Source organism: Arachis ipaensis, chromosome B04 (genome assembly GCF_000816755.2).
Source record: "Arachis ipaensis cultivar K30076 chromosome B04, Araip1.1, whole genome shotgun sequence".
In the NCBI taxonomy this organism is placed as follows: domain Eukaryota; kingdom Viridiplantae; phylum Streptophyta; class Magnoliopsida; order Fabales; family Fabaceae; genus Arachis; species Arachis ipaensis.
In genome coordinates this window covers 108,284,289-108,295,579 of record NC_029788.2, presented here as the reverse complement: position 1 = coordinate 108,295,579, position 11,291 = coordinate 108,284,289, and the positions used below count along the sequence as shown (strand labels likewise).

The following is an 11,291-nucleotide window of genomic DNA, read 5'->3' as shown; positions in this document are numbered from 1 at the left end:
GCAGACTCATCAACGTCGTCGTCTTCTCCTGGTGGCAGCAGACTTGTCGCGGGTCGTCATCTTCTGCTCTTCGCATCGCCGGTTGTCTTCCCCTTTTCTCCGTCAGGTTCAGGTAAGTTAGCCTTGGTCTTCGCTAGTCTTCCATCTCCTTTTTTGAATTTAGATTTCTGAATTAGGGTAAGAAATTTCTGTGTTTTGAATTAATGAGATTCCAATTAATCTGAATTTCTTTGTTTTGAATTTTTGGATTTCTAAGTTTTGAATTTGTGAATTTTTTATTAGGTTAATGAATTTCTGAATTTTTGAATTTCTGATTAGGTTAATGAATTTTTGACTATGAATTTCTGGTTGTGTAATTTATATTTCTGAGTTAGGTTGATATGAATTTGATTCTGATTAATATTTCTGAGTTAATATTAAGTTAATCTGAAGTTAGGTTAATCTGATTCCGATTATGAATTTTTGGTTTTGTAATTTATATTTCTGAGTTAGGTTGATATGATTTTGATTACTGATTCTGATTTATATTTAGGGTTGATTTGATTCTGAATTTTTGAATTAGGGTAATTAGGTTCTGAGTTTTGAATTTTCTTATTCTAATTTCTATTTAGGGTTGATTTGATTCTGAATTTTTGAATTAGGGTAATTAGGTTCTGAGTTTTGAATTTTCTGATTCTGATTTCTATTTAGGGTTGATTTGATTCTGAATTTTTGAATTAGGGTAATTAGGTTCTGAGTTCTGAATTTTCTAATTCTGATTTCTAATTAGGGTTGATTTGATTCTGAATTTTTGATTTAGGGTAATTAGGTTCTGAGTTCTGAATTAGAGTTGATTTGATTCTGAATTTTCTGATTTATACATTGGATTAATGTGATTTTGATTCATGATTTATATTTCATGATTTATAGAATGTCTTCTTCGAATGTATTGAGTAATACTCTTAAGAAGAGTACTCCATCGGAAGAACCTATAGGCACTAATATTCAAACTACACAAGAGGCTCCTCAATCTCAACCTCAAAAACCCCCAACGGATACCGCAACTACTAATGAAGGAACGACAAACTCTACAAGTGGTGTTCGAAAGAGGAAGTTAACCTCCGAAGTGTGGAATCACTTCAAGATTGTGGAAATCAAGGGAAAATTAAAGGCTGAATGCAATTATTGCAAGTCGAAGCTACTTGGTGACCTAAAATAAGGCACTTCGCACTTATGTGATCACTTCAAAAGCTGCAAGCTCCGCACCACTAGAGATATAAGACAATGTATGATGAAAACAACTCCAACAACTAGTGGAAAAACAGTTGTGGTTGGTGCATATACCTTCGACCAAGAAAATGCAAGGAAAGAGTTATCAGTTATGGTTTGTCTTCATGAGTATCCGCTATCTATTGTGGACCACATTGGGTTTCGACGATTTTGCAATGCATTGCAACCTCTCTTCAAGGTGATTACTCGCAATACTTTAAAAAGTGACATCTTGAAGCTTTACAATGATGAGAGATCGAAGACAATGAATGTCCTTGAGCGTAATAAAAGTCAAGTTGCAATTACGACTGATATGTGGACAGCAAGCAACCAAAACAAAGGTTATATGGCTATCAAGGCTCATTACATTGATGATTCTTGGAAATTACAAAGCCGTCTTGTGAGGTAATAATATTATTATTATAGATTCTTCCGAATGTTTATATAATTGCAAAGCTGTCTTGTTTATAATTGTACTAACTTATCATTACAGGTTTATATATGTGCCGGCTCCCCACACGGCTGAGGTACTTTTAGAGGTTCTTGTGGATTGTTTGATGGATTGGAATCTTGATAGGAAGGTATCCACTTTGACTGTTGATAATTGCAGTACTAATGACGTTATGATTGAGAATATTTTGACTAAAATGTCAAATAGAAACTTTATCTTGGAGGGTAAATGATTTCACATGCGATGTTCTGCGCATATATTAAATTTGATTGTCAAGGATGGGTTACAACTTATTTCACATGTTATTAAAAGGGTGAGGGATAGTGTTCATTATTAGACTGCAACACCTAAAAGAGAAGAAAAATTTAAGGAAACACGTGCGCAACTTAAAATACCCTACACAAAAAATCTTTGTCTTAATTGTAAAACTAGGTGGAATTCAACATTTTGATGCTTGAAGTTGCAATTATGTATAGAGATGTATTTGAAAGATTGTCATTGTGTGAGAGTCAATATAAATCTTTGCCTAGTGAAAAGGATTGGGATATGCCGGATGAGATTTTTCAAAGATTGAGGGTATTTTTTTATATGACTAAATTATTTTCTGGAACAACTTATCCTACATCAAATCTTTATTTTTCTAAGGTTTGTGTGATTAAGTTGGCTTTGATGGAGTGGAAAAATTGTGGAAATGAGATAATTGAAATGATGGCTACTAGTATGATAACTAAGTTTGAAAAGTATTGGGATGTGATTAATACAGTTATGGCTATTGGGACTCTTTTGGATCCTAGGTACGAGATGTATTTATTGAATTTCTTTTTTCGTAAAATATATGGAGAGATGGAGGCATGTGTTGTAATTGGTCAAGTGAAAAGGGTAGTGCAAGATTTAGTTTTAGAATATGCAACAAAGGGAAGAGAGAGAGACCAAGCTGCTCAATTAGATATGCTGCCACCACCATCAATTCCTTCAAGTTCAAAGGGGAGGAAGTTCAGTCATGAAGATTGGCAAGCTGATTTTGCTGCACATGTAAGTGAGGAATCCACATTTATTAATACAAAGAGTGAGTTAGATTATTATCTTGAAGAGAGACCGGTACCACAAACTGAACATAATTTTGATATCTTAAATTGGTGGAAGTCAAATGGAGCGAAGTTTTCTACTTTGCAAGCTATTGCTAGGGATTTTTTGGCGATTCCTATCTCTACCATTGCCTCTGAATCTTCATTTATTACGGGTGGTCGATTTGTTACGCCACATCGTAGTAGGTTGCATCTGGACACATTAGAGGCTCTAATGTGTAATCAAGATTGGCTTTGGAATGAACTTGGCACCACAACTAACATAGGATTTGAGTGCTACACAATTCATAACATTGAAGGAGATGTTGACGTAAGTAAACTATTAAATTACATATAACACACTATGTTTTTATATTATTGACTCATTGAGTTATTATATGATTTTAACTTTAAATTGTTTTCTTGTCGCTGTAGGATTCAAGTAAGTCGGAATCTATCATCACTACCATTACAGGATGAAAGGAAGATTGAGATGGTGTAATTATGTTTTTATGATGTCATGAATTTTATTTGATTGTTTATGAATATGGTTGGTTGTTTATATAATATTTGGTTGTTTATAGATATGTTTGGATGTTTATGTTTGTTGTTATTGCTATTTAAGTCTTTAAAGACTATGTATATTATTTTTGTAATGACAATTGAGGATTATTTTTGATTTTTTCTAATTTTTTTTAATTTTTATTAATTTTTACAAAAATCCGCAAATATCAGTAGAGACCCAAGGTTCCCGCCGAATACAAGTCCCCGTTACCCGTCATGAGGACGGGACAGGGACGGGGACAGATATTGGGGGCGGGGGGCATGTCCCGCCCCCATGGGACCTGTTGCCATCCCTAAATCGACCCCACTTAGTGGGACAGCTTTATTATTGTTATTGTTGACCTTATGTTGCATAAATAATGGCATCGTCTTAGTTACAATATATTTAATCACTGCATCAAAATCATTTATGTGAATTAGATTCCTTTAATTGGATTTTAAAAAGTTAGATTTTTAAAATAATATTTAAAAAATTTAAAATTACAATTAACTATCTTCTATTCTTCTTCTTCTTTTTCTTTTTCTTCTTTTTTTTTGTTCGGAGAACTAACAATCCGTTTATTTTTTATATATTGGTATAATTTTGGAGTAATACTCAATTATTAGATTTTATGGTGTTTTTTAAAATTGTGGGAGCAGAATAGTACGTCCCTTTGTATTGACAATACTCTCTCTTGTATTGTATATTAACGTATTGTCCTAGGGATGTCAATGGGGCAGGACGGGGGCGGGGGATGCCTCCCTGCTCCCCATCCCCGCCCTCAGATTTGCTCCCCATCCCCGCCCCATTCCCCGCCGTGGGGAAATATTGCTCCCCATCCCCATTCCCCGCGGGGACCCCATTCCCCATCTACATAATAGTTCTAACTAATTATTAATTTCCATATGAATAGAGCTGCAAGTATCTATCTTATACAAAAACTGTAAGATTTTATATAAAAAATCTAAATGACACGATGATGACTTCTTTCGAAATAACGCAATGGGGAACGCAACGACGAGCCAAAGGACAAAACAGTGGACGAGGTGGGAGACGCGACAACAGAGAGGAGAATGGACACGACGGCAGAGTTACAAAAAAGAACGCCGCAAATAGAAATTACAACACGGTAAGGGTAATGGCACAGTGAGGTGTGACGATGCGGTGAGAAGGGTGACGAGGGGACGGCTGCAGAGAGGTTTGATAGAGTATAGACAACCTTAGGGATCTCTGAATTGAAGAAGGGTTATGCAAATAAAGATTAGGAGTTTTAGGTTTCTATATATATGTCTGTGTGAGAAATGACTAAAAAATATATATGAGAAATAAACTATTAAAGATAATTCAGGGAATTCATAAATTTCGGGGAATAGCGGAGACGGGGCGGGGATCCTCGCTCGGTTCCCCGCGCTTGCTTCGGGAAAATTTTGTCCCCCATTCCCATCCCCGCGGAAAAAATTCTCCACAATCGGATCCCCATTCGGGGCAGTCCCCGCAAGGATCCCCGCGTCTCGGAAAATTTTGCCATCCCTATATTGTCCTGCTCCCACAATTTTTAAAAATACCATAAAATTTAATAATTGAGTATTATACCAAAATTTTTTCAATATACAACAAAATTAGCCCTAACAATCTTCTTCTACACAGACCCAGAACGGCAGAAATTCCAATCCCCGAAAATAGTGGTATCAAACTGTCAATTGAGTCCAAGATTCTATGATTGGTTCTAAATCCTTCAACTTAATTTTAGCCCACAGTCCTAAAACTACAAAAACACATTTTACAAGGCATGATTCTAATAAGCCCCCCAAAAAACAGAGATAGGGCTGGTCCCAAAAGCCCTAAAAAAATTTGGAAGTTGCTGCGCTGTGCATCGTCTTCGACTCTTCGTCTGATTCGTTGAAGACTAGAAGTCGCTGTGCATCCTTTCACTCTCGTCGGAGTTGCTGTGCCTGTGCATTGGAGTTGTTGTGCATTCTCGATTTGTCGCCAACTCGCCATTTCTGCCGGAGAAGACATAATCAGTGGACGACGCGGTGGTGGTGCTGATTCTGATTCTGGAGACACAGATTACCAGTCTCTGAGGTCAGTCACTTCCACTCACCTTCAATTTTCTCCATTGCTCACTTCACGATTCGAGTCTGCTTCGTTACTTGCTTTGCGCGGGGACCCCATTCCCCATCTACATAATAGTTCTAACTAATTATTAATTTCCATATGAATAGAGCTGCAAGTATCTATCTTATACAAAAACTGTAAGATTTTATATAAAAAATCTAAATGACACGATGATGACTTCTTTCGAAATAACGCAATGGGGAACGCAACGACGAGCCAAAGGACAAAACAGTGGACGAGGTGGGAGACGCGACAACAGAGAGGAGAATGGACACGACGGCAGAGTTACAAAAAAGAACGCCGCAAATAGAAATTACAACACGGTAAGGGTAATGGCACAGTGAGGTGTGACGATGCGGTGAGAAGGGTGACGAGGGGACGGCTGCAGAGAGGTTTGATAGAGTATAGACAACCTTAGGGATCTCTGAATTGAAGAAGGGTTATGCAAATAAAGATTAGGAGTTTTAGGTTTCTATATATATGTCTGTGTGAGAAATGACTAAAAAATATATATGAGAAATAAACTATTAAAGATAATTCAGGGAATTCATAAATTTCGGGGAATAGCGGAGACGGGGCGGGGATCCTCGCTCGGTTCCCCGCGCTTGCTTCGGGAAAATTTTGTCCCCCATTCCCATCCCCGCGGAAAAAATTCTCCACAATCGGATCCCCATTCGGGGCAGTCCCCGCAAGGATCCCCGCGTCTCGGAAAATTTTGCCATCCCTATATTGTCCTGCTCCCACAATTTTTAAAAATACCATAAAATTTAATAATTGAGTATTATACCAAAATTTTTTCAATATACAACAAAATTAGCCCTAACAATCTTCTTCTACACAGACCCAGAACGGCAGAAATTCCAATCCCCGAAAATAGTGGTATCAAACTGTCAATTGAGTCCAAGATTCTATGATTGGTTCTAAATCCTTCAACTTAATTTTAGCCCACAGTCCTAAAACTACAAAAACACATTTTACAAGGCATGATTCTAATAAGCCCCCCAAAAAACAGAGATAGGGCTGGTCCCAAAAGCCCTAAAAAAATTTGGAAGTTGCTGCGCTGTGCATCGTCTTCGACTCTTCGTCTGATTCGTTGAAGACTAGAAGTCGCTGTGCATCCTTTCACTCTCGTCGGAGTTGCTGTGCCTGTGCATTGGAGTTGTTGTGCATTCTCGATTTGTCGCCAACTCGCCATTTCTGCCGGAGAAGACATAATCAGTGGACGACGCGGTGGTGGTGCTGATTCTGATTCTGGAGACACAGATTACCAGTCTCTGAGGTCAGTCACTTCCACTCACCTTCAATTTTCTCCATTGCTCACTTCACGATTCGAGTCTGCTTCGTTACTTGCTTTGCCTCTCTTCTGTTTCTTGCATTCACGAATTTTTACTTTTTTAATAGTAATGGTGTTTGCTTTGTTTCTATGTATTTTTTCTGTTTTATAGATACACTTTACAATCCCTCTCGTGGTTTGGTTTATAATTCATGTTTAGTTTTATTGCTTAATCCCCAATTCCCCATGATGGTTTGTGTTGAATGTAGATGACTCCTTTTGTGTTGAATGTTGAATGGAAGGATCGAGATTGAAACTTTACTCCAAAGTTTGGTTCTTTTCAGTGATAAAAATTGTGGGTCTTATTCATCTCTTGAAGATTCCTCTTATCAGATAATAATTCTTTTCATGCTTGTTGTAGTTTGAACTGGTAATCTAGTATAATGTAATGTATCCTTTCTAGTTCTAGTTATTAACAAATCAAGAACCTTGTAGAATTTTAATACATATTATTGGAAGTTTTTATGCTTTATTTTTATTGCTTAATCCCCAGTTCCCGATTATGGTTTGTGTTGAATGTAGATGACCTCTTTTGCGTTTGTTTGTTTGTTTATTTTTGTTTCTTTATTATGAAAGTAGCAGCAGTTCAAAATATTTATAAATGGTGTTTTGATGAGATTATCTAAATATGATTAGGAAATTTATAAACATGAATGATGAGATTGTTTCTAAGACTCTTGTTCAACTTTCAAGTGTTGATTCTGGCAAAAATTCTAATGTTTGGAGGTTTTTTAAGAAGATTGGAAAAGATAGAGATGGTATTGAAAGGGATGCATGATGCATGCAACTTTTGTAATCATGAATACGAAATTGGGAGGAACCCGAAAACCAAGAATAGTTACGGGACTTCTCATTTGAATCGTCATATAGTTTCTTGTAATCCATATCTCTCGGTATTAGATTTGATGATGACATTGGTGAAATTCATGAAGAAGTGTCAATGGAATTGATGCATCCCCCTCTACATTCATGATTTTAGATGATGAATTTTTGTGAACTTTATTTTGATTTTCTACTAGAGACATTATTGATGGTGGATACTAAGGAGAAGGGTGATGAGATAGTGAATGTCATGTTTAATTTATTGGAGTGAATGTCATGTTTAATTTCTTATTAGGTGGCCCACGGAACGTTTGTTTTCTTTCGATTCCGGTTCTGGGGCTCTCAGCTAATTCCTTGTATATGGGTTAGTTCATTACTTCATTTCTCATTTTGATTCTGTTTTTTCCTTTTTGGTTTTCGATTTCTCCACTGTCTGCGCAAACAGAAAGAAGAAGAAGAGAAACGATGTCTTCAGAGGCGGGGAGGTAGGAGCCGCTGACGCAGGTGCGAGCAACTGAATATTGTTGATTGGGTATGTTAAGAATATGGGTTAGTTCTGGTTTTGCTTCTTTGTGAGGTGTGAAACAGTGTGTGATTAACCATTATTCAATTCAGCAGAACGTGATTAATATTTGTGATCTGTGCTGCTCAAATAGAGCCTTAATTTGTTTGTGCATGATTAGACTTTGCTGATACTTGATAGTTTTATTCAATTCCATTGCCCTATGATATTAGTTGTCCCTGGTTTTTGGCATTCTCATGAATATCATATTGCTTACTACTCTCCCTGCCCTGCCTCACAAATCATCAATCAATTTAACCTCACAGCTTGGCGAAGAAATTTTCTGTTGGGAAATTAGCACAAGTCTCTTAGTTATTTAGCAATTAGCATAAATCTCTATCTAAGTTATTGAGTAATTATATTTATTATTGGATAATTTTTTTCAAGTACTCCTATTTATTCCCTTTTAACTTTTTAATAAGCTTCTAGCATTGCAAAATAATGAGTACTATGGAGTGATCGATGCATTTTCTTTACATGTCTCAGAAGAATAGCCTTATTGTGTAATTGATTGTTTCCTGTTCTTGAATCCATCTTGTTTGCTGTTCTTGTTTGCAGCTGTGAGTCAAGCGGTCAAAACTCTGGTCATATATTCAACATGTTATACATGCTAGTTCCACAATACGCATAAATGCGCACAAAGCAAGCCATGTGAGCTATATGAATATAAATATATCCTAAATGGGACAGGTAGCTGAATGGAGGAATAAGGAAGGATGGAGGGAATATGAGATACCCTTTGCCTTAGGAGAGGACACGTCATCCATGATCTGCTACAATTTTCGTTCTATTAAGTTATATAGTAGATTGCTAAAAAAGTCAACACATTAGTTAATAATGGAACAAAACATTTGAACGCCATTGAATTCGGAGCCTTCTTCCTTCTACAACTTCTGTTTCTCCAATCAAATTCAAGAAAATGGTAAGAAACCATTTATCCAAGCGTGCAAACAAGTACCTCAGAAAGTTCAGAAAATGGCCACATTCTCCTTACAAAACTTCATGGCACCACAATTTTGCTGAAGAACAAGCCATGGAAACTCTCAAAAGAGCAACACTTGAATTGGGTTCCAACAACAACCACCCATTTCTTCTTTCTACCCTTATTGACTCTTTCAAGTCTTATAGCTGTGACCCAACGCCAAAGGCTTACTTTTTTCTCATCAAAACCTTAACACAACACTCCCATTTTCAAGATATTCCACCTGTTCTTGACCACATTGAGAACATGGAGAGTTTTGAAACACCCGAGTTTATGTTAATGCACCTTATTGGATTCTATTGTCATGTTGGTATGGTCCAATATGCTCTTGATTTGTTTTACAGGATCCCAAGGTTCAGGTGCACACCAACTGTTCGATCATTGAACCTGTTGCTTTCATTGCTCTGTAGGAGGCCCAAGTGGATTGGGATGGTGCCGAATGTACTGCTGAAGAGCCAGCACATGAGCGTTCGCTTCGAGGAATCCACGTTTCGGGTTTTGATTAAGGCACTGTGTGGGATGAAGATGGTGGGTTATGCTGTTAAGATGATGAAAATTATGATTCATGATGGGTTTAGTTTGGATGCGGAGATATGTTCTTCGATAATATCTTCAATGTGCAAACAAAGCGATTTGACTGGCACAGATGCTTTGGTTGTTTGGGGTGATATGAAGAAACTAGGATTTTCACCTGGTGTAATGGATTATACAAATTTGATGAGGTTCTTGGTGAAGGAAGGGAAGGTTATGGATGCTTTTGAGATTCTGAATCAGATGAAAAAAGATGGAATCAAGCCGGACAGTGTTTGTTACACCATTGTTATGAATGGAACTGTAAAAGAAGGTGATTATGTGAAGCTAGATGAACTCTTTGAAGAAATGCTGGTACTGGGGATAATCCCTGATGTTTATACTTATAATGTGTATATAAATGGTTTATGTAAGCAGAATAATTTAGACGACGCACTTAAGATTGTTGCTTCTATGGAAGACTTAGGTTGCGAACCAAATGTTGTTACTTACAATACTTTATTGGGTGCATTATTTATGGCTGATGATTTAAGTAAGGTTAGAGGATTAGTGAAAGAGATGAGATTGAAGGGTATTGAGATGAACTTGCATACATATAGGATCATTCTTGATGGTTTTGTTGGTAAAGATGAGATTCAAGAAGCTTGTGTTTTGCTTGAGGAAATGTTGGAGAAGTGTTTTTATCCAAGATCTTCTGCATTTGATGATATCATAGTTCAGATGTGCCAAAAGGGTTTGATTACTGAAGCACTTGAACTGGTGAAGAAAATTGCTGCAAAAAAATTTATTCCTGGTGCTAGAGCTTGGGAAGCATTGATTAATTCAACTTCTGAGCTTTCATATTCACAAGCATCATTTTCTGGCTTGTTGAGAACGCAATAATCTGTTATATGATAAAAATGTTCAATGATATTTATCATATATATTGACCTGAGATTTCAAGTCCATAATCTAATTAGGTTTGATTTAATGGTTTGTGTGTCTTCTCAGATCAAATCTTTTTGGTGCTGGTGGTGTTATGATTGTTGAGGTTTATAGTTTACACATATAGGTTTTCATTTGTGTAATGTAAATTAGATTAAATGCATGAAAACCTTATTTAAAACATGTAGGTTAATACTGAAAGGATGTAACTCACTTGAATTAGTAAATAACAGACTATAGGGGTAAGACAAGACATGACATGACACTAAGACAGAGACAATAGAATGGAGCACTAAAAATTATTTTTTGTGTATTGTGTTGGATACGATGGACAAGACACTAATGTAATATTTTGTATTATGTTTGGATAGATATGGATAAAATTAAGATATTATGTGAAATGACTAAAATAGTCACGTGATTCTAAATTTTTTACATCAAGTACAAATTAATTTAATAAAAAATAAGAGTATGTAGGAGTACAGAAAATTACAAGAAGAATTGGTCTATGAACCAATAAGATAAAAATGGTATCAAAGTAACAAAATTAAAAATAAATAAAGTAACATAAAGTAGAAAAATGAATTAAGTCTCTATTAATATAGCATGCCTACAAAAAAAAGAGAGTATCTGAGAGAAGAATGCAGAGAAAGAACTATGATGTAGAGAAGAAGCTAAAATTAGGAAAAATAAGAAGAGATAATAGTAGAAT

General features: G+C 36.3%; 1 protein-coding gene across 1 annotated transcript; it reads left to right on the top strand.

Annotated features, from left to right (window-relative positions):
* LOC107636857 (pentatricopeptide repeat-containing protein At2g38420, mitochondrial) lies at window positions 6,523-10,625 on the top strand. Its single transcript, XM_021121476.1, has 2 exons — window positions 6,523-6,704; window positions 9,469-10,625. The coding sequence occupies exon 2, from the start codon at window positions 9,554-9,556 to the stop codon at window positions 10,535-10,537; it is 984 nt and encodes a 327-aa protein (XP_020977135.1). The 5' UTR covers window positions 6,523-6,704; window positions 9,469-9,553; the 3' UTR covers window positions 10,538-10,625.

Excerpts from the sequence above, each read along its gene's own strand:
- LOC107636857 (XM_021121476.1), top strand. The coding sequence starts at position 9,554 with ATGGTGCCGAATGTACTGCTGAAGAGCCAGCACATGAGCGTTCGCTTC.